Consider the following 23,449-nt stretch of genomic DNA (forward strand, 5'->3'; position numbering starts at 1 on the left):
CTCTGAACCTCCGACGAGACTGCTCGGGTGTTATCCCCATTCTGACTCTCGCCTTGGATTTAAACAGTTCATACTTGTTCATGTGTTCTTTAGGCATTTCAGCTGCCACCTCAGCTAAGGGTCCACTGAGCTGCGGCCTCAGCTCTACCATGTATTGGTCAGTAGAGATGTTGTACCCAAGGCAGGCCCTTTCGAAGTTTTCTAAGAAGGCCTCAGTATCATCACCTGCCTTGTAGGTGGGGAACTTTCTGGGATGGGAAGTGGTACCTGGAGAAGGATTGCTAGGGTTTGTTGGTATATTCTGCTGGGCCTTTATCCTCTCCATCTCCTCCACATGCTTCCTCTCTTTTTCCCTCTCCTCCTCCACATGCTTCCTCTCTTTTTCCTTCTCCTCCTCCACATGCTTCCTCTCTTTTTCCCTCTCCTCCTCCACATGCTTCCTTGCCTCCATTTCCCTCTTGTGGGCAGCCTCTTGGTGTTGTTCTGCCTCCCTTTCTTGTTCCTTCTTCAGCTGCATGAGTTCTATCTGTCTTTCATGTTCCCTTTGTTTTTCCTCAGCCTGAAATTTGGCTAATTCCAGCTGTAGTCGAGCTGAGGATTTGGCCATTCTAACCTCTCTGTTTTTAACTAACTTTACACCCGAGGTTTAGAAATAAACAAACAAAACTTGGCTGTAAAATTTTGCTGTGCTGGAATAGAATACCTATTCTCTGATAGTGATTGTCAGCCTACAGAAAAAGACAATTCCCTTGTCTCTGCTCTGGGCCCAAATTAAAGCAAAAAACCTCCAACTACTTGGAAACCTGCTTACCCAGCCCAAAGAAGAAAAAAATTTCTTTTCAAACCTGTGCTCCTTGTAAAACAAAAAAAAAAAAAAAAAAAATCAAAATCCTAAAAAAAAAACCCTGCCACTTTTGTCTCCAGGCAAATGGGTAGAGCACACACCCCCTATTTACTTTTAGGAAGAAAAGAAAAAAAAAAAAAAAAACCTCTGGGTTGGAAGACTGTGAATTTCCCTGCAGGAGTTAAGTACCCTGCCTCCAGGCAAAGAAAATCTGCAATTCACAAGATAATCCCCTTTTGTCTCTGCTTGGCCACAAAGCAGAGAGAAACCAAGCTGCTTTCAGTTTCAAAGCTGCCTTCTGGACTTCCTAAAAATTCCTTTTTAAAATCTGTATTTCTAGTTCAAAAAATCTCAACTGGATCTCAAAATGATTTCAGGTTAATCCCACCACTGTGCCACCATGTCAAGGTTCCTCCCCCACTCTGAACTCTAGGGTACAGATGTGGGGACCTGCATGAAAAACCTCCTAAGCTTATCTTTACCAGCTTAGGTCAAAACTTCCCCAAGGTACAAAATATTACCCCCGTTATCCTTAGACTGGCCGCTACCACCACCAAACTAATACTGGTTACTGGGGAAGAGCTGTTTGGACGCGTCCTTCCCCCCAAAATACTTCCCAAAACCTTGCACCCCACTTCCTGGACAAGGTTTGGTAAAAAGCCTCACCAATTTGCCTAGGTGACTACAGACCCAGACCCTTGGATCTTAAGAACAATGAACAATCCTCCCAACACTTGCACCCCCCCTTTCCTGGGAAATGTTGGATAAAAAGCCTCACCAATTTGCATAGGTGACCACAAACCCAAACCCTTGGATCTGAGAACAATGAAAAAGCATTCAGTGTTTTACAAGAAGACTTTTAATAAAAAATAGAAGTAAATAAAAATAAAGAAATCCCCCCTGTAAAATCAGGATGGTAGATATCTTACAGGGTAATTAGATTCAAAAACATAGAGAACCCCTCTAGGCAAAACCTTAAGTTACAAAAAAGATACACAGACAGAAATAGTTATTCTATTCAGCACAATTCTTTTCTCAGCCATTTAAAGAAATCATAATCTAACACATACCTAGCTAGATTACTTACTAAAAGTTCTAAGACTCCATTCCTGTTCTGTCCCTGGCCAAGACGACTACAGACAGACACACAAACCCTTTGTTTCTCTCCCTCCTCCCAGCTTTTGAAAGTATCTTGTCTCCTCATTGGTCATTTTGGTCAGGTGCCAGCGAGGTTACCTTTAGCTTCTTAACCCTTTACAGGTGAGAGGAGCTTTCCCCTGGCCAGGAGGGATTTCAAAGGGGTTTACCCTTCCCTTTATATTTATGACAACAGTATAAGTAGTAGTGCCCTGTGTTAACATGGAATTACTGTTTATTTACAGTCCTGAGTCACTGAATCCTTTCTGTCATGCAGAAGTGTTCATTATAATCTAGGCACTTACTGTCTTGCTACAGTCCTTTCCTGAGTGACATAAAAAAATAAGTCAGTATTTTGTTCTCATATGCTTTAGAGATCCTAAATGGGCTGTGGATCCAAGGCCCCAGGCACTGAATATTTCATAGTAGTGCCATGTTTGGTCTTTTGGAGAAAGAACTCTGCCTCTAGACTTTCATTTGCATACTGTTGTGAAGTGAAGAAATGAGGCAGTTGTCATATCCCATCATAGTACTGCATACTATGAGTTTTAGTGCAAATACTTTCCATTCAAATAGCTAGGCAACTTTTATATTTTACTTTAAAAATTATAGTTTGTTTCTTTGTATTGCATATAAATCTAATGTATCTTTTAAAATCAGCTGTTGTAATAGTGGCTAGTTTCTCTGACACAGTGCAGATGGAGGAGAAAGAAAACATAGTACTTCACTTGACTTCTGTGGTTTGCCCATAACATTTAGATAGTTCATAGTTCTACAGAAAGAGCAACCCTTACTAATACTCTTTGGGACAAATCCTTATGGCTACGGAAATAACCCCAGGATTTTCCCCTCAACCAGTAAAAATGGGTTGTAGCTAAGCAAGAGAAAATGGCATTCTGTATGCACAAATCTATTTAACATGTTCTTTATTCTTGCTATTTTTTTAAAAAGGAAATCAGTCTGAAAATAATCTGTTGATTTTGATGAGAAGTTTAAATCTCTCTGCTACTGTTTATTCCACACTCGTCACTGCAGTGTCTGACCCCCTAAAATATATTTTTATTGCCTAATCTGAGCTGGTCCTCCAGCTGCTTTGGCTGTCAAGAGCAGCCACATCTCAAAATCAGTGATGAATAAAAGTCCCGAGACACACCAGAGACTTGCTCTCCTTTCTCCTTAGGCTGTGGCAATTTGATTGCTTGGTGTGAAACTGCCACCATTTTACAGCAGCACAAGAGTTGGTGCTTGATCCTACACGCTTAGCACTATGTTGAGGGTTGAGATGCATCCCAGGGAAGTGACTCACTAGTGTTATTCATCAGTAGAATAAGCAGAGGGCGAAGCTTCCTTGGGGGAGGCTAGCTGCCTGTCCCATCTCTTCGACCTGCGGCCCCACCCACACTCCACCCCTGCTCTGGCCCAGACCCCATCCCCTCCTCACTCCGCCCCCTTTCCGCTTGGCACCACCACACAGCACATCCCTCCTCTCCTTCCCCTGCTCTCCCGCAAGGTCCTCACCGCACACAGTGTGCCTCCTCTCCTCCACCCCCTCCCCGGCGAGCCCCCCTCCCCACCCGCTGCTCCCCATGTCTCTCCTCTCCTCCACCCTCCCTTGCAGAGGCGTGGGGGTGAGGAGGGATGCTGCGAGCTGCAGGGACCTCCAGAGAGGGGGAGTGGACTGGAGGAGAGGAGGGACTCACCAAGCAGCAGCAGGCGACAGGGGCCTTGGGGAAGGGGAGGGGAAGAGGCAGAGCGGGGAGGGGAAGAGGCAGAGCGGGGAGGGGAAGAGGCAGAGTGCAGGTGGGGCCACCATGGCCCAGGCGTGCAGCACTGGGTTGGTGGTGGCTGCACCAGAGGAGGTTTAACCTCCCCTGGCCTATTATACCCGCCACCCATGACAATAAGTCCCTGCTTTGCTGTGTAATAGTGTCAAAGGAGGAAAGCTCTAGTGCTCTAAGCCTCATGGGTTTGAAAGTCTGGTCACCTTGAATAAGAGGTGAACATTTTGACAGTGCTGTCGGTGCTCTTTAACCTTGCAGGATCGATAAACGGTGATTGATGCAGTTTACTGGTTGTGAGGATGTTGTTGTTTTTTAACATGAACTTAAAATTGGGTCATGTCTGCTCTTTGTGTATATGAAAGATACCATGCTATTTGTTTAATAAGAGTAAATGTTTGCCTTTCCTTTGAATAATAATATACCCCATCGCTATCTGATCTCACATACACCACACTTTCACAGCATGTGCATACTTTCATTTTTTATTTCTGCAGTAAACTTGGACATTCATATATATTAAGACCACCAATTCATTGAAATACTTTTTTAAACTCTTGTTATTAGTCTTTTCTGTATTGACTGGATTTTTCATTGGTTATATTGTTGGCAGCAGTCCATGTCTGCCTGGCTGGAGGCCAGTTTAAACTCGGCAGGGTGAGCCCTATTGTTCAGCAGACTTGGATTTTGTTAAATTCTCTAACAGAAATAAGTGTCAGGAGATTTATAGCTGTAAATTGGATCATGTCAGTGAGGCTGGGAACTCGCTCAATACAAAATTGAACATTTCGGCATGCCTGTTGCTAAATATGTTTATGCATACTTCCTCTTTGGGTTACCAAAAAAAAAGCTGTGAAAAACGCTAGAGCTGCTGAGCTGTGTCTTTAATATATACAATTAGTACTTTCTTTGATAGTGGTCTAAAAAAATGTAACAGGTTTTAGTTTTGCATATTGCACTATTAATAGAAAGTCTATTTTTTAAATTTTCTCTCTGTGTGTTGCAGGTAGTCAAATGCCACCTCAGCCTCCTGGTAGCCAATCAGAATCCAGCTCCCATCCTGCCTTGAGCCAGTCACCAATGCCACAAGATCGAGGTTTGTTAGACTTTTTTATTTATTTATTTTTTAGTTTACGCCAGATATACCCTTTGTTCTCAGGAGTTCATCAGCATGGTGGAATTTCTCCAAGATTGTTTCTCTCTGTAGAATAATGACAATCTTCATTTAAATAGACTGTGTGGGGTTCTTCATTCTCTTGTGGGAAAAGTAAGTGAATAGGGGGATTTACCAAAACTCAGTTGGATGCAAGCCTTTTTCAAAATACTGTAAATAGAGGTAATTGTCAAAGGATTCTTCTGCAAAGTTTTAATGTTCTTCAGAATCCAAATAAAATAAATTTCTCTCTTTTGCCATCCACCTCCGTCCTCTGATAAACAGAGACTAGGGACACCATTCCTTACCTATCCTGGCTAATAGCCATTAATGGACTTAACCTCCATGAATTTATCTAGGTCTCTTTTAAACCCTGTTACAGTCCTAGCCTTCACAAACTTATTAAACTTTAATTATAAGTATCTAAATTGGAATTTGGTCTCTGTAAAATAGAAATATATCTGCTTTGTACACCACAGTTTTCTCACTTTAGCAAAACTCTGATGTGTCCCTGGTCTTTGGATGTAGGCCGTAGCTGGTCTACAGCCTAACTCTAGAAAGAAAAGGAGGAGGGGGAAACAAGCTGGTAGGGTTGAGTGGTTCAAGACCCCAAACCGTCCACCCCTTACCTGCAAAAAGTGATGGATCCTATTCACAATGTAGTGGAAAGTTGGCTAGCAACAATCCCATTCAAGCAGGGCTGTTGCTGGCTAGCACAGGTTCACTCACCAATGTGGACGGGGTTTTTTCTCATTACAACTGTATTATAACCCCGCCACCCCAGGATAATAGTATATCACAGTTTCATGAAGTGATTATAACAAAATAACTATGGAACCAGAGGTGCTGTCCACACTACGGTTGAAATGTGCTAGCAACAATTTTATAAAACCAACTTGCCAACTGAGATAACCACAGAATTGTGTTAAACGCCACCACTACAATAGTCTTGATACTGAAGATATCCCAAATCTGCAAATACTTCTAGAAGTCTGTTTGCAGCTAGTGCAACCCCTGGTATAAGTGAGGACAGAATGATGCATTCTGGGATCTCGTCCAGGAAGTACTAATTGGATTTCAGAAAGAGGAGGAAAGGGTTAGTTGAAAAGTTTTTCTGTATTGAAGTGTGCCTCCTTCCTGGGGTGCTGATTAGCAGAGAACATTTACTATATAATTCTGGGCTTAACTCAGTTGTCGTGTTTGCTTTACAGGTCACCTTTAAAGACAATCCATTGCTAGCAAAGGGCCTCAGTTCCACCATAAAAATTGTTGAGAGTGATCCATATGGTGGAGAAAGAACAGTTTCACTAGCCAGTACTAATGCAGTATATTGCATCTGATGGATTGTCATAAAACAGTGGGATTGCATCAGGGAGGGGCTTCAGAGGCCCAAGCATCTCAAATGATATGTGCGTTTCTTGGATGATTGTGTCTCAGCATAGCATGTGGCACTGCCCAAGAAAATGTATCTTTGCAGTGTGAATACATTCTGTTTGCCAGAAGCTGGGAATGGGCATGATTACCTGTTCTGTTCATTTCCTCTCGAGCACCTGGCATTGGCCTCTGTCAGAAGACAGGACACTGGGCTAGATGGACTTTTGGTCTGACCCAGTATGGCCGATCTTATGATATACTGTTAGGCTTCAGAGTATGGGTTAATGATGCTAAGGGTGAGTGGGATGCTCTAACTTTGTTATAAGAAAAGGAGTACTTGTGGCACCTTAGAGACTAACCAATTTATTAGAGCATAAGCTTTCGTGAGCTACAGCTCACTTCCTCAGATGCATATCGTGGAAACTGCAGCAGGCTTTATATATACACAGAGAATATGAAACAATACCTCCTCCCACCCCACTGTCCTGCTGGTAATAGCTTATCTAAAGTGATCATCAGGTGGGCCATTTCCAGCACAAATCCAGGTTTTCTCACCCTCCACCCCCCCACACAAATTCACTCTCCTGCTGGTGATAGCAGTTTCCACGATATGCATCTGAGGAAGTGAGCTGTAGCTCACGAAAGCTTATGCTCTAATAAATTGGTTAGTCTCTAAGGTGCCACAAGTACTCCTTTTCTTTTTGCGAATACAGACTAACACGGCTGTTACTCTGAAACCTAACTTTGTTATGTGAGTCAATCTCTTGATCACCTTTCTAGAGGAGAATTAGGTGATACTCTGTGGTTGAAGTTTCCGGGGAGGGGTGGCATGGGGTGGTTCAAAATTGAAACAAGGGAGAAGACAGCTGCCAAAATTAAAAAGCCAAACTGGAAAACATCAGTGGGGAAACCAGAATGTATAAACAAGGTTGAGTTGACCTAGGTTTCTTCCTACTGCTGACACACAAAAGGCTCTTCACAGATGGAAGCTGAACCTAGTGGTATATTTTAAAAGAACATATTTTAAGCTGTAATTTTGGGATTTGTATTTTAATAACTTTTGCATTGTGTTATGTGCAACATGCTTTGTTTCTGTTTGATTATAAATTGATGCTTCTAGCATGCTACACACAATCCATGTGACCCAGCTTGTATAAAATGTCCGTTTGTTTCATGCGGCAGATATGAAATTTTTAACCAGCTAGGTTATATTGATTTTGCAAAACATGATCCCCAAAGCTTCTGTAAAGGCTATGCAGTACACACATAAACATGCGTACATTCCCTTTTGTGCCCTATCATTGATTAGAGGCTCCTTTGAAATGGAAAACTTCACCTTTTAAAAAGGCTGTTACATTAGTTGATTCCTTTGCTTGCTTGAACTGATTTCCACTGACTTGGAGAGGGAAAGGAGGGGGAAAGGTGGGGCTCAAAGGGAAGGTGCTTGTCAATTACTGATTAAAAACTGAGCAGAAAATCGTTGCCCTGAAGACACCTGATCCACAGGCATCTGTTACAGTAATTTAAACACTTGGCTCACTGATATGAATGATTTCCAGCAAAAAACACTGAGTGACCCTCCAATTTAGGGTAAGGTGTTTTTGTTCCTTCTAGCACATCACATCACTTTTCTTTCCTTGTTTAGATAAATGATTGAATGAACAAAAGGCTTCTAATGGCTTATTGAATGAAATCCCATACGCTCAACACTTGAAAAAAATATTATTAGTCAGATACACTGCAGCTTGATTGACAGAGTCAGATTTGAGCTACAGCACTTCTGAATCCTAAAGCCCCACACTGAACCATTATGTTTACAGTTAGCTATTTTATTTTGAAAGTGTTTGATAGTATTTTATCCTTCTTTCCGTGGTTACTCAGCACCCAGCTGGGATTGTTCATGTTTTCCAGCCTAAGGCTTTGCATCCCATACTGTAGAAGTGCAGTATCAAGGAACCAGGTTTTTTTCTATGTACCGTGTGTGTGTGTGTGTGTGTAATCTCTGTTCATGTGCACAGTAGTAGGAATTTCTATGGGTTTTCGATTTGCCAAGACCTTCAAATTACTTTTGATGTCGTTTATTTCTTACTTTTTTTAGCAGTAATGTAAAAAGTTATCTATTTTTGGAAATGATTTTGAACATCTTTCATATCCTATCTGGTCCATAATTGGTTTGGCCTGGTACAGTATCAGTGGAATCATTTGGTTCATGCTGCTCACTTCCGTTCATATTTTGTGTCTTTCGGTTATTTAGATTTGATACACAGTCAATGGAACCTCTATGGATTTTATCAAAATAAGTTGTTTTATATAAATGGTGTCACAAGAAATTATACAAAAGTGGTTGCTTCATATCTTTTTGAAGCAAAGTTTATTTAATTTTATATATATATATATATATATATATATTTTAGCTTGATGGGGCATTTCAGTCCTCAGTCATATCACTGATTTTAGTGGTTACTCCAGATTGTACACTGGTGTCATTTTCTCTGCTTCCATACAATGAATTCAAAGTATTTTACAACCATTAATTACTTAAGCCTCACAATGCCTCCATATGGTGGTGAAGTAGGTAATATTGAACCTGCTTTTATAAACAGGTAAATTGAGGTACTTGGAGGTTAAAGTTAAAATTTTCAGAAGTATCCACTAATTCTGGGGTCCTCAATTTTTAGGTGCTTTACTTTGAGAGGTACTGAGCATCCAGTATTTCAGTAGAAGTCAGTAGGTATTGTGGATGTGCAGCACCTATGAAAATCACGCCTTAGGTGTCTCGGATTGGATACACAAAAACTGACATATCCAAAATTAATAGACACTTTCTTGAAAATATGGCCTAAGGGATAGATTTTTAAAGTTATTTATGCTCCTAATGCCCTTTGAAATCAATGGAAGTTAGCTAGGCATCTAAGTACCTCCAACAATCTGTTTCTTGGTGACATGTTCAAGGTCACAACATGAATTAATGGCAGAACTGGGAATAGAATCTAAAAGTCCTAATTATTCCCTGACCTAAACACTAGATTATACTCCTTCCCTTATTATAGTAGCCTGATCATTTTATTCATTTGTTTTACAAATACAAAAGTATATTTTACAACAAGGTCGAAATTTGACTTTTTTTACGTCGGAACAAATGAAAAGTTCTTTCCTGTATCCTAAAAAAGCCCACAAAACTCATCTTCTCCTATTTAAGTAAATTATATTTTTAAATGCTTATCTGGGTTCAAAAATTGCATGCCAAGTTTCAGTCTTATTTATATTAAAATAGTAAATTGGGAACTTCTCAGAACCACTGAATTTAATGGAAACAGTAAATGACCACATACTCCTACTTTAGCATATGCTGTCATAATGGGGATACTTAAAGAAGCCTTATTTATTAGGGCAAATGAATATGGGTCAGAATTAATTTATAAAAAATCTTTAATTGTTTTCCCCTTATAATTTTCACAGCGGTGTATAGTTAAATATTCATGATAATGCTGATGATATGCTAAAGGTCTTGAAATAGATCTGGAGTCTCAGAATCAACACAGGTTATTTAACCCTTTTCATCTAATGCACCATCAGGGACTTGCTCAGTGAAATCCCAGAGTACTGGAATAATTAGAAGATCATAATGAGGATTTAATTAGTCCTTAAGATATGCTGAAATAGGACCACTGAGAACTTTTTTGTTTGGACATGGATTGCAAGCAGAATTGATGCCAATGCAGTTGCTGTGATGTTCTGGAAAATGTATTCCTTTGCTGGAGGCAGTTTCATGGCACCATTGTGTGCCTGTCAGATCTGCATGGAAGTTGCCCAGAGTGAGAGCTTCCGAAATTGTTGAACAGTAACCATCCTCTTCTCTCTTCCTCCTCCCAATATCTTTCTTGTCATCCTTCCCACTTCTAGCTTTATTTCTTTACATTGTTTACCTGCTCCCGCTTGTGGTGGGTGGCGGATGGTACTATAGTGTATTTTTCTTAAACTCATATCACAAAGGAGAAAAGTGGGTAACAAATAGGATCCAGGTGTTTCACTGAGTAAAATCTGGATCGGTTTGACACAGCTGCGTGTAAGCATTATCTCCAAATCTAGTCCTTATTTAGTATTAGATCTTCACAGAAGTGATATTTATCAGTAGCTGCAATGTAGTAAATTTAAATGGCTTTTTGGCAGCAGAGATGTTATACAGAAAGAGGTAGTAACAGATGGGATGTGATCAGGCACTTTGATGTTTTCTTTGTGCTTCCCTACAAAAAATGAAACAGCAAGCTGAATTTCTGTAACTATAAACTGCAAATTTACTCATTAGATTTCATGAAGTTTTTGTTATCCCCTTTCAAGTTATTTTCTTTCCTCATATATACACTGTCGCTACACAAACTTCACCATTATTTAATTTCTTATAATAAAATATAAACATTTTTCCTTGTTCAGATGGCATAGATTCCAGTTTGGTTTAATACTGACATTTGATGATAGAGACTTCTCCCTGAAATCTATTCCTCATCTTAAAAAAAGAAAGAAAGAAAGAATAGATCAAAGAACTCTGATTGCAACAAAAAAGATACGGTAGTTTGCTTTCAGATCTTAAAAAGCTCCCCCCTCCTCCTTACATTTTTGCTCTCATTTGGGGATTTGGGATCTACTCAGAGCACAGAGGAGCCAGAGAATGAAATGATTCCTGTCATTAAAATTCTTCTGCTTGCCATGTTAACGATGACACCACTTAAGGTTAAATCAGACTTGGTAATAAGTTTACTTGAGGTAGGCTGAAGTGTTTCAGGCTCTTAAAAGGGAAGGCGCTCAAGCTGTGCACCAGAGTGCAAAGCCACAGGTATGTTTGGGTGTCTTCTGCTTTCACCCCTTTCTCCAAGTGAGTGAGTGCAGCAGAGCTAGCTCAAGCTGACATACATGAACAGCATGCCAACGTGGAAAAAATCTACATGCCCAGCAACCTACTACTGGGTGAATTGTGTTCTGGACAACCAGTGAAGTGTTTCATGTGAGACACAGAGCAGACTTCAGCTGAAGCCATTACAGATTTTTAGAAGCAGTTATTCGTTATAAGGCTATCCCATAAAAACAGTTTTTCTCAACTTGAATGGCATTACTGAACAGTCTCAGTGCTCTTCCTCCTCCCCCTTCTTCCAAGTGGCGACACAAGCACATATAAAAGTGATCAAATAGTTGGCAGAATTGTATTGGGGAAGCTTGTGCTGCATCTGGTTCTCTTGAGGACCAAATTCAGCTCAGGTGTACCTCCCATGGAAGTGAACATGGGTTTTGCCGACTTGCACTAGGGAAGAATTTGGCTCTCTGTATGACTCTGGGCATCACTGTTCATCTCTCACTTTCGTGAGTCCTCATTTCACACACAACTTTTAAGGGAAGAAAGGTCATCATCAGTATGTCTGGTTGTTTTACCGTTGCATTTTTTTTCTGGAATGATGCAAGTCATATGAATAATCAGGGGAGCTGGGTTGCAAAGTCTCTGCTTTGTCCTCTGCTTTGGGTAATTAGAGTCTGAATGACCTTTCGCCTGTTGCATAGCAAATGTTGAAGGGAGACTGTTGCTTTATTTGTTTTACAGTATTTAAAGTGATGCATGATGCCAAACCAAGTTAATTCTTAAAGAATCCAAATGCCAGTTTCAGCAATTGAGGGATATGGGCTTCAGATCGGATTTGGGTATCAGACATATTCCCTTCACCAGCCAGCTTCAGCTTCGGAGTGAACTGATCAGTTGTGGCATGATGCTAAATATACAACAGTATTGCCTTTTTTCAAGAAGAATTGAAAGGGCCTGGGGTGTGTTTTAGGAGAGATAATAGGCCACTTTCATAAACTGCACAACCACAGAAGTGGGGTTCAGAGTAAATAATGAGACCGGTACAATCAAGACCTGGAACCAAATCTCCAGATAAATTTTGTACACTACCAGCTGGTCATTGCTCTTTTCTTGCAGATGTTAAATATAGTTATACTTGAGAATGAATCTTTATTATATCTTTTAAATTAAATTGGGAATTCTTTTTTTGAGGTTAGGGGAGGGGAATTGAATTAGTCTAAGAGAGTTTATACAGTTGCTAACACTGAGGCTTCTCTACAGAAAAGTTTCCACTGACTTCATTAGACAGCCTCTGAATTCTGTGCCTCTGGGGTCTGGGAGTGAAATAAGCCACAACCAGTCAGTGATAAAGAACTTGACAAAGTGACAGTCGTTGTTCCTGTCACCAGGCTTACTGTAAAGTTACTGAATCTGATCGCTATCCTTGGGACAGCTTCCGATCATGGCTTTTAACATCTGAGTTGCCTCTGGTCTGCCTATTGAGCAGCATTATAATTTCAGAGAGATTTGGTATTTACATTACCTTAATTAACCTTTATATGAGGCCTCCCTAAAAATATTGAATGGCTAATCTGAACTTCCTTATTTCTTTTTAAGTCCGTACATAAAATATCTAAGATCTAAATAATATATTTAACAATAGCTTATATTTATTTAGGTCTTTTCCTTCTAAACGATCCCAAATGGCTTTGCAAACTACAATATATACATTTATCACTGAGGAGCTGCTGCCAGAAATGGGGAAGGCAAAAATCAACAGACCACAGCATGTGGTAAAACAGTGTGAGGACAGGGACATTTTGGGGCCAAAGACAATAGGCTAATTTTTCATTTATGAAAAATGTCACATAACATTTTATGTCCATGTAAGACAGACAGGACACACTATATATATTTATGGTCTTGTGCTCAAAACCTTGCATACTTCATGGAATTCAGTATATTTACCTCATAAGAAGGAAGCGCTGAGCAATCCAGTGGAGATTTGAACCTGAGTCTCCAGGACACTAAATTTTTCAGACCTGAAGTTCTGACCATAAAGCCTGCAGATGCTACAGATTAACACACTGAAAAATGCCCTTCCTTCCACTCTTTCATCTTTTATTTTCATAAGTATGCATGTTATGGGGGAAACAGACAAATGTCATTTGTATAAAGCAGACAGACTCCTTGGAGTTTTCACACTGATGCTCAGATTCATTTTTTGCAAACCATGCTAACAAGTGAAATTATTGTGGATCTGTTTTTTCTAACTGCAGTTTACTGTTGTCCCAGTTTCCATGGCAAAAGGCATCATGTACCATGTGTGCTGCGATAATACATTGTTTGCATGTGAGATAGTGTATTAAGGGCCACATGAACAGCAGTCTTTGCCTCTGTCAGTGTGTTGAGGACTCCACAATCTACCCACAGTGCTGCACTTAAACTTTACACCAGAGAGCATTAGGCAAGAGTTGTATAAGGAATAGTTGGATTTTTCTTCCCAAGCTACCATCTGGGTAATCTGTCTGATCCTTCCCCTGATTCCAGTTTATCAGTGATAGAGTATATGAATTTCAAGGCTAGGCAGTAGCTGAGCAGGGCTGGGGGTGTGAAGAAATTTAAATATTATTGCATGCCATACCTAGACAGGGTTTTGTAATATCAGAGAAAGAACTGGGAGAGAGTCAGCCAGTTAACCTAATAGCACAGCTGGTAGAATGCTAGGGGGTCTGGGTTAAAGCCTTAGCTAGGTCATTAGTTTCCATCTTCCCCAAAGCTACTGGCATTGTCAAGAGAAACTGGCTGAAAAATAAACAATTAAGATATTGTAAGATATTAAAGAATAATAGGAATTTTAAAAAAATAAATAAATGCAACAGATCCAATATCCTCACCTCCCCCCAAATAGAAACTTGGCCTCTTTGTGAAGAGGAGCAATCACTCTCGCTGTCTCTGCAGTTGGAGATGATTTTGCTAAGGTGGTGCGTTGTGTGACTATTATTTCACACATGCAAAGAAACATCTTTTGTTGAACTGGTGCAAAGAAACAAGGCAATCAGTCTGCAAATAATAGCAGATGTCAAGATGAAAATAAATTGTCAAGGTGCCAAAGAGAACACATGTTGTGTGTTAATTGTGGCCCAAAGAACCTTGAATGTTTTTAGTAGCATCCTGATGCACTTGTAGAAGAAGTTGAGGTTCATGCTAGCTAATGAAACAGCTGAATGTAGAAATTTGATTTCTGCATAGCTGGTATGGCAGAAATAAAATATTTTTTTCCCAAAAAGCTTTGGAATTTATTGTAGAATGAATGATGAGTCAGAGCTTACATCAACCCTGAGTATTTTTTCCCCCATAGAATTTTGAGATCCTTCAGCATTTTTTAGAATCCAGGAATTGATAGTTCATGAAGTGGAAAAAGACGTTTTTTAGGGGCCATTAACTGAGTACCCAGGCTTCACCATTGTTCTTTTGATTCTGTTGCTAATTGATTTTATAATGTTGCTACCCTTCAGTTGAAAGGAGGGTACCACTTCTCAAATGTTTGTATTTAGTGTTCTATTAATCGTTTATTCAATCAAATACAAAAACGGATTTTGTGCCTCCTCTCTCCCTTAAGAAAGCAGCTCCTTTGAACCGCATTCAACATACACCCTGCCCCCTACTTTTAACTTTGAATAAAAACCTCTGCTCCTGGGCAAGTAAGAAAAATAAACAAAGTCGTGTGCAAAATGTGATTCTAACTATGGTCTTTTACGTGGTTTGGGCTGTCACTCTGGGGCAGGAAGGGAGGTCCAGCTCCAGCCCAGCTGCCTCCCAGCTGCCCTTTCTGAGCGGGTCTTCCGCCCAGGCTCCCAGCTCCCTGCTCAGAGCCAGACAGCTGCCCAGGCTCCACACACAGAGCTCTCCAATGGGCAGCTGCCGTGCTCCTGGTGGGGACCAGGGAGCCAAGAGCCCAGGAGAGGGGGCAGGGGCTGTAAGTTGACTTATGTTTGCAGTGTAGACATGCCCTGAGTGTCATGTCCTGGAAGGAAGCTCTCCAGAGTCCAAACCAGAAATATGAAACATTGAAAGAATCCCTCTCAGATTTTAAAGTAGAGCCCACTACGTACTAGGACTGCAGTTCAGAAATTGATTAGTGCTTGATAGATAGCCCTGGAATATAACCATATTCAGTAAATATATAGTGATGGTGGGCATTGTACAAATATGAATTAGGCTTGGTCTACATTTAAAAGTTAGGTCAGCATAGCTATATCTTTCAGAGAAAGTGAAAAATTCACACCCCTGAGCACCATAGATATTCCAGCGTAACCCCCAGTGCAGGCATGGCTATGTCAATGGAAAAAAATGTCATCGACCTAGCTACCACCGTTCAGAGAGATGGATTACAACAAAGGAAAAAACCCTTCTCTCACTGTAGGAAGCATCTACACTACGGCACTACAGTACCATAACTGTGCTGCTGTAATGCCTGTAGCCTAGACATGGCCTAAGTGAGTCTGAGTGCATTAGTTCATGAAGCATCTAGTAGCATGTTATACATATATATGTACATACATATGAAGAGAAAAAATAAAATTTTAAATCTCTGGTAAACGTCTGATAAACGTTTCAGACACAAATAAGTTTCAGTGATGTGTAGGATACTGTAAAAATGCCATTTACTTTTTCTGGCCCTTTCTGAAGGAAAAGACAATTTTTCATTGTCAATAACAAAGACCGTGTGTTTTATTTTTGCATTTTACTAAAAAGAGATCAATTTGTACCTAGCCATTTAAAACTTTACATGTATGTTTTATTTGAATGTAGAAATGTATTTTATCTTAAGTTAATTATATAGCTATTAATAGGTAGTCTGCTACAATTTCACTTGTTTCCTGCAAAATGCAAAGGCAACTTTAACGCCTTTATGAATTGTGTACTTAATAAAAAGTTTATTTTTTAAAAAGAAATATGTAAATAAAAACATTCTATACATCTTAAAAATACAACAGCATACACTTTATTCAGCTACTCTTTAAATAGCTCACCCTTACCAAATCTCATTTGCATATTTTCCTGTGGCAAATAATTTCTTATTTTGATGGCTAGTAAAATATAGTTTGTTCCTCCATTACCATAAATAGATTTTGTTTGTTGATGAGTGCATTTCCATGATGATTTTTTAAGGCTAAGCATACTGCTGTTTTACAGCAGTTTCCTAAAAGAAGCAAACTTGTCACACAGACTGACACATCTGATGCAATCTAGTTATTTGACCACCCCATTCCCACTCAAATGTAACCCTAACGTAATCCTACTTCTCTTCTTTTAAAAAAAATCAAAAAAACTTTATCTTAAATCTAATTGTTAGAAAGAAAATGTATTTCTTTTTTTGTTCTGATTATAAAATGAACACTTGTGGGAAAATGTGCAAGCAAGGAAAAATGAATGAATGCCAGCTGTTCCCTGCCCTCTTGATAAGATTCCTAAAATTGATGCAGTTTTCTCTTTTTGGTGTGAGAACTTTAATTTTTTGATCATGAACCAGTTTCCTTTCTAAGATATTTGGGCTTCCTGCAGATATTTGGAAACAAGCTTGGACTTCTCCATGGACCCATGGGAGAATGGCCTGTCTCAGGGAAATCCAGATCAGGACCCAATCCAATCCCTCCTTCCAGTTCACATCAACAGTGGTACTGAAACACAACCTATTTCTCTCCAGAAATAGGCCTTAGGGGGCAGGATATCCCATTTCTAAGGACATGATTTTAACTGGTCTCAGACAGTTGGGAACAAAAGATAATGTAGCACAGATGTTCTCTCTGCATCTCCAGGTTCCATCACATCGTACCTTCCTCCCCTCTCCAATCTCAAAAGATAACAAGAAACACCAAACCATCCTGAGAGAAATCTCACATCTTCTGAAAGCCGGGGCAGTAGAACCAGTCCCTCAGTTCAAAAGCTGATGAGGATTCCACTCCCTTTGCTTTGTGGTCAGACAAAGATGCAGGAGCTGTCCAGTTCAACCAAAAGCTCTAGAAGCTGAACAAGAGGTCATTTGGGATGGAGACTCTTCCTTCCATTGTTGTTGCAGTCTCTTCAGGAGACCTTCCAATGTCAGTGGAGGTGGAAGAAATGTATCTGCACATACCCATCAGGCCCTGTCCACCTGTGCAAACCATCACTACCAATACAAATCATTGCCTTTTAGTTTGTCCACTATAGCCAGGATGGTCAAGAAGGTATTAGGAGTGATAATAGGCTGGCTGAGGAATCTTTTTAGCCAGTGCAACATTTGGAAAGTTAACCATGTCATATAGATTAAAAGGTCCATTGTGAATAGGAAGGCTGTGTACTTTATGTGCTTACTGGATATAGAAGTGGGTTTACTATCTTTATAATAAAAGACTTATAGTGCAGCTAGTACAGAATGTTTCATTGAAATGGATCCCAGGAGTGTGATACAGGTGGTGTCTGTTGGAAATATTAACATTTATTTCATGCCAACTATTCTGTTAGGATTTAAATTAGTTACAGTGATGTCCTCTGGCCGCAGATTTTTTGTAATAAGTTTTGTCTGCGTAGTAAAGTAAACTATTTTACAGTGTAGGAGTCTGTCTCAAAACAGAGCTGAATACAAAACCCACATAAATTCTCCCAGTCTGGAAGTACGGAAGTTCCCAATTGGTATTACCCTGTCTTCAAGGCATCTCTTTTGACCTTGACTACCATGATTTGTCTTGCCACGCAACAGTGCATACTGTTTGCTTCCTCTAGACTCTGGGCTCACAAACTATTTAAAGGTATACTACCCAATTCCTCACACTACAATAATAATTTATTAAATGTTCAATACTTTGTCACACTCAGTATCACTGAGTGGGGAAAATATGCCTACAGTTAGGGCCACTGCCCCTTTTTTTGCCACTTCTTTTCACCAAACTCCTTTCTCTTTTTCTCTCCCACTTCCTTATCTTTGTATCTCTCCTTCTTTCTTCCTTCTGAATTTCCTTCCCTGCAGCAACTTCCAGTTTCCCAATACTCATCTATGGGCTTCATTTTTACCCTCCTCCATTCCACAACTAATACAAGCAATGGCATAATATTCTTATCTCTTTAAATCTGACGTTTAAGGTGTCAGTAGGCTTTAGCGTTAACCCTCTTCCCCCAATTAGATTAATGGAGAGAAGGAGAAACAGACACCTTTCAGAGCTTTTGTGTCTGATCTCTCCAGTCCCAGAAGACAACACTACATGAGTTTGTACTCTGCATTTTGGAAGGTTTTGTTTGCAATCATGAAGGACAGAAACTTACTCTTTTTTTTTTTTTCATGAACACTTACATTCTGCAGAATCTGAATATGGCAGCATCAACACATCCAGCAAGCCAGATCCAGCATTTTATACTGTGCTGTAGAATCTGAAAATGCTATCTCTCCACTGTAGTAAAATTGCCATTTTAGACTGTCTAATCCCACTGAATATTGAGTCAAAAGTGTCTGCAGTACTTGAGAAAAAATAACAAAAGATCTTTCATTTTTTATTTGAATATCTTCATATTCTTGCTGCCTAACATTTTGTATTTGAACAGTAACCTTTATTCAAATACAACTTCAAGGCTTAACATGCTTTTGCCTCACTATATGTAATTCTATTTGTGCTTGAAGAGTAGTGAAAAAACTCTGTTACTCAAAACTTTCTCTATAATGTTGAGTTGAGGGGCCTTTTTTCAGGCAAATGTAAAGACAGATCTTAACAAGCAAACAGGACAGGTAAGAAATTACCTTTCCTCAAGAAAACAGAGAATGACTTGCTGTCTCCTCAGCAAATCATCATCAGAGTTAAAAGCAGAACTGAAGACTCTCAGAGAAAAAAACCCGCAAAACTAGTAATTGTGTACAGACATTTGGTGGGCTGCATTTTGTAAGATTTTTCTTTTCTTTTCTTTTCTTTTCTTTTCTTTTCTTTTCTTTTTTATTATTGGAAAAATAAAAGTTTCATAGAATCCCCTCTCTTCCCTCCCATTTTGTGGGGTTACTACTATGACTTTATAGGGCTGTTGATTTTTAATTAATTTTATTAGACCGCTGATTGTAAATTGAACTATATATCAAAAATGTGATTCATTAATACTTTTCATTTATGGAGGGAAAATAAAAAAGTATGGAGTTCAGATGTGTTGATGACAATATAGATGCCTCTAAATTGGTGGAATAAGGATCTGGAAAATGGATGGGGACCTTTAGGTATACTTTATTTATGACTGCTACATCCTGCTCCTCTTTTCAGTGATGTTTGGAGCTCTTATAAGTGGCACAGGTAATAGAAGTATTGATGGAAATGCCACATTACTGGACAAAAAAGCACTGTGTTCTGGTAGCAAACAGTCAGATGCTAAAGCTCCTACACAATGATCCTCCCACCTCCCCTCCCCTGGTGAATTTAGCTATTTTTATTACAGTGAACAGAATTGCTGTTAATTCTGTTTCTGGAGACTTTCCGTTTTTTAAATTGTCTTTCAATTTAATTAAAATAAAATAAGTAGGACTCCACTGCCCTTCTTTGGAAAATAAAAATTTGTGAGCCCCATCTCTTGACCTTGGATTTTGAGTCAACTTCTTTGCGGACTGCAGTGGAGTTATGCCAGCAGAGATTTTGACTTATTGTCTCTGGTTCTGTTTGTTTTCTGATGTGAGGAATTACAGCTTTCTGTTGTCTGGGAATCTTTACTTTGAAAATTATTTTAAAAGTTTCTTCATAAGGAAGGGGATCCCTTAAAGAGAAAATATAAATGTCTTCAGAAGTATTAAAGTGAAAGTTCTGTATTTACATTTTTGTTTTTCTATTTATCTCTCTTTAGGTTTTATGGCAGGCATACAAAGGAACCCACAAATATCCCAATATGGACCTCAACAAACAGGGCCTTCCATGTCACCACATCCTTCACCTGGAGGCCAAATGCATCCTGGGATTGGTAGTTTCCAGCAGAGTAATTCAAGTGGTACTTATGGGCCTCAGATGAGCCAGTATGGACCACAAGGTAATACAACAAACAAACCATGATACATGCTGTTATTCTGTAAGGTAAAAAACTGATAATTTTGTGGAAAACTGTTATTCAAAGAATGCCTTTTTTTAAAAGGACTCAATGGTGCACCTTTTGTTTTAAAATAATTGCAAAAACAACTTTAGCTAACATCATATTCAAAATGTTATTAGCAGTCTTTGTATTCTCTAATTTCTCCGTAAAATTCACTAGCTTGTGGCACTTGAGTTAAAACTTTTTGTTTTGCGTTATTATACTGAGGCCAAGGACGAGGAAAGAGATTATTTGACATTAAAAAATAATTTGGGGACATACATGGAGTTGTTTTCCAGTGTTGCCACATCTGACTTGGTGACTGAAGATAAAACTGGACATATATATAAAAATAAAATAATCCAAGACAGGCCAAGACACAATGTTAGATGCTTTGTAAATTTTAAAGTAGGGTTAAGTCTGCTTGAGTTGAAACTTTACCAGTTATTTCCTAGAAAGGTAGAAGCACTAATAGCCATGTATTTTTATTTTCCATTTAGACTAATAATTGACACTATTGCTAATTAAATCTATGCAAAACCTAGGGTTTCACTTCACTTTGGCTTGAGCAAACATTTTAATGGGTTAAATCTGTGTGGTTTACACCCTTCCAACTCTGTTTAGAGTTTCAGGTTTGAATTAACACACAATTTCCAACAAAATTTATCTGCAACTGTCATGGCTGCTCCATGATTTTTCAAAAATGGTTATTAGTGGTTTAGTAAATTAGTTAGCTGGTTCACTTACCACTCTAGGATACAAATCACTGAGACCTGCTGATCTGTGTACGTTCACATTTTCCCAGTATTTCCTTAATTGCTTTTTGTCATCAGCTACAGTATTGATAATGGTCTTAATTACTTCCTAATTGTCCATATCTCTTCCTGTTTTTGATTTGTTACTTTCCTGTCTCCTTTGAATGGAAATTTAAGATTTCATATTATGTTTGTAAGAGCAAGAGTTTGTCCTGGGTCAGAACAAAAGCTGGCCAAATGTTTGTCCTCATCCAAAATTTGCCTACTCACCAGTGTTGGGTATCTCATTGTACACCACTTAGCTAGCCCCCATTAGCCAAGAGATGACAGCATTTCAGCAATGTATGTGTATGTAGATGAAGCTGTTATTAATTATTCTTTATCATTTTATTAATTTACTCTGTCTAAGTAGATTGTTGTCTTCACCGGTTTGGTTTTCTGGCCAAGGGAGTAGCTTCTTCTAGATTAACACCACTATCTGCCTGTAAATGTGTCCCCATAAAATACGCATGGAATATTGGATCTGTAATGCTGCCTGGCCCATTCTTCTGGAGGCCAGGCTTGTCATCCCTAGGATGTGCTTGAGTTCTACCAACTCAGTGAACAAGCATCACAAAACTGGTCCCAAAACAGGACTTCCCTTGATATATGGAGCCCCGAGGCCAGTTTGAAATTTTGTAGTAACTGTGAGGGTATCATTCATGAGCATCATAATACAGTAGTTACTGTGGGAATGTAATATTGAGCTCTAATGTATACGGTTTGTGAATTTTAACTAACCCTTCAAATAGAGAGAGAGAGAGAGAGAGGTCCTTTTATTTTGCTTGTTTGATAGAACTGTTGAGGGATTTAAAAAAAAAAAGAAGAAACAAATTCTACCCCTGAACATTTAATGCACACAACCTTGAACTAGTCTGTTGCTTCGTCTTTAATGGATAACTTTTAAAGTATGCATCTGTTTAGAGATTTAATGAATTTCCAGCAAAACCACTGAATATACAGGGACAGTATTTCCTTTCAAATTGGATCAAAAAGCTTGTCTGTTTCAGCAAGTTCTTCCCATTGCTTGTTTACTGAAAACAGCTATTTTATTGAAAAAGGTCTGTATCTTGATCCAGGAAATTCTGTAGAGGGCTCATCAGAATGCTGTTGGAAGTGAGTTCTAACAAGGAGGATGAGTTTAGTATTCTGAGTTCTATCAGAATTAATCCCTCTCCTTGTTTTGTTTTGTTGGCTCTTCTCACTCCACAGAAAATCCCCTTCTCATTAATCCCTATGATACATTTGTTCTAGTGGTCTGAACAAAAGACTAGGAGCAAGAACTGCTGAATTCTAATTCTGACTCTGCTGCTGATTCCCTCTTTCAACTTGGGCAAGTCAATTAATTTCTCTGCTTCAGTTTCCTTAACTGTAAAATGGGGATAATAATACTTCATAGGGATGTGTGAAGATTAATTAGTTAAGTCCAATTTACTGGTGCCTTCCTTTTGTTTGTAAAGCATTTTGTAGTTGTAAAATGTTGTAGGAGTGCTTCTATTATCTGAACAGCGAGCAGTTAGCTTAAGTGGTAAAAATCCAGTGGATTTATTATGTACCGTCATTACTTCCAGCCACACTGGTACTGTTGAGATTCCAGATCATGGAAATAGCTGGTGTCAGTGCAGTAAAACATTAGCTGAATGAATCCACGCTGATTGAATGGAAAGGTTTTTATACTAAATCAATGCATTTAAGTAACATGCCAGAGATTACTTTATTTTTCTCTTGAGTTCAGCAGTTTTTTCGCCTCTCTTTGTAGATGAAAGTGCCTATGTAATGATTTTATGGATCATGGTCAGAAGAAATGGCTATTAAAATGTGAACTTGAGGGCAGTAGGAGAATGAGCATTAACAAGTAGTTTCAAAAGGGCTTCGTGAATAGTGTGATGGATGTAAAGGGTGTTTCTCTGTCAGAGCCTAGAGGGGACTGGTGATCCTTTTCCTCCGGCAATTGTAAAATTAGTACACTGCAGACTCTGTGTTGTCTGGGTGACAAAGGGAGAAGAGAACTTGAAATTTGTCACCATGTTGTTTGACGACTTATGAAACATTGGCATGAATGTTATAATTATATTAAATATTCACAATCACTAATCATAATGTGTCTTGGGCCTTATCCAATATATTTTTAGTTTGAATGCTTAAGTTTTATCTTTTAATAGACACCTCTTCATTTTTTAATAAGCATAACTTGTACTTTCCTCTCTTAACACTTACTTGCTAACCTTTGATACATTATGAATATTGGGAAAGAGATCTGTATAAAAGCTCATTCTGGCTCAGAAAGTCAAAAAATCACTTTTTTTTAAATTATAGCTTTGTTAAATATTTCTTTCAGTCACCAAAAGTACATATACAAAGATCAAACAAACAATAAATTAACATTGAAAGGGTGCACTTTACAGCATTATAACACTTTGGAAATAAGAACCTCAAAAGTTACAGTCAAAACCTTTTACATTGCACACAAATATACTT

The 23,449-nt window shown here is 39.0% G+C and overlaps 1 protein-coding gene across 13 annotated transcripts in view; it reads left to right on the forward strand.

Annotated features, from left to right (window-relative positions):
- ARID1B (AT-rich interaction domain 1B) overlaps positions 1–23,449 on the forward strand; it is a 415,499-nt gene that overhangs the window by 305,685 nt on the left and 86,365 nt on the right. For all 13 annotated transcript variants that reach the window (XM_084622879.1, XM_084622882.1, XM_084622874.1 and 10 more), the window contains 2 exons: positions 4,766–4,855; positions 19,959–20,138. In XM_084622879.1, the coding sequence (XP_084479005.1) occupies positions 4,766–4,855; positions 19,959–20,138 (270 nt within the window). The remainder of the gene's footprint in view (positions 1–4,765; positions 4,856–19,958; positions 20,139–23,449) is intronic.

Source organism: Lepidochelys olivacea (assembly GCF_965140295.1).
Source record: "Lepidochelys olivacea isolate rLepOli2 genome assembly, chromosome: 3".
Classification (NCBI taxonomy): Eukaryota; Metazoa; Chordata; order Testudines; family Cheloniidae; genus Lepidochelys; species Lepidochelys olivacea.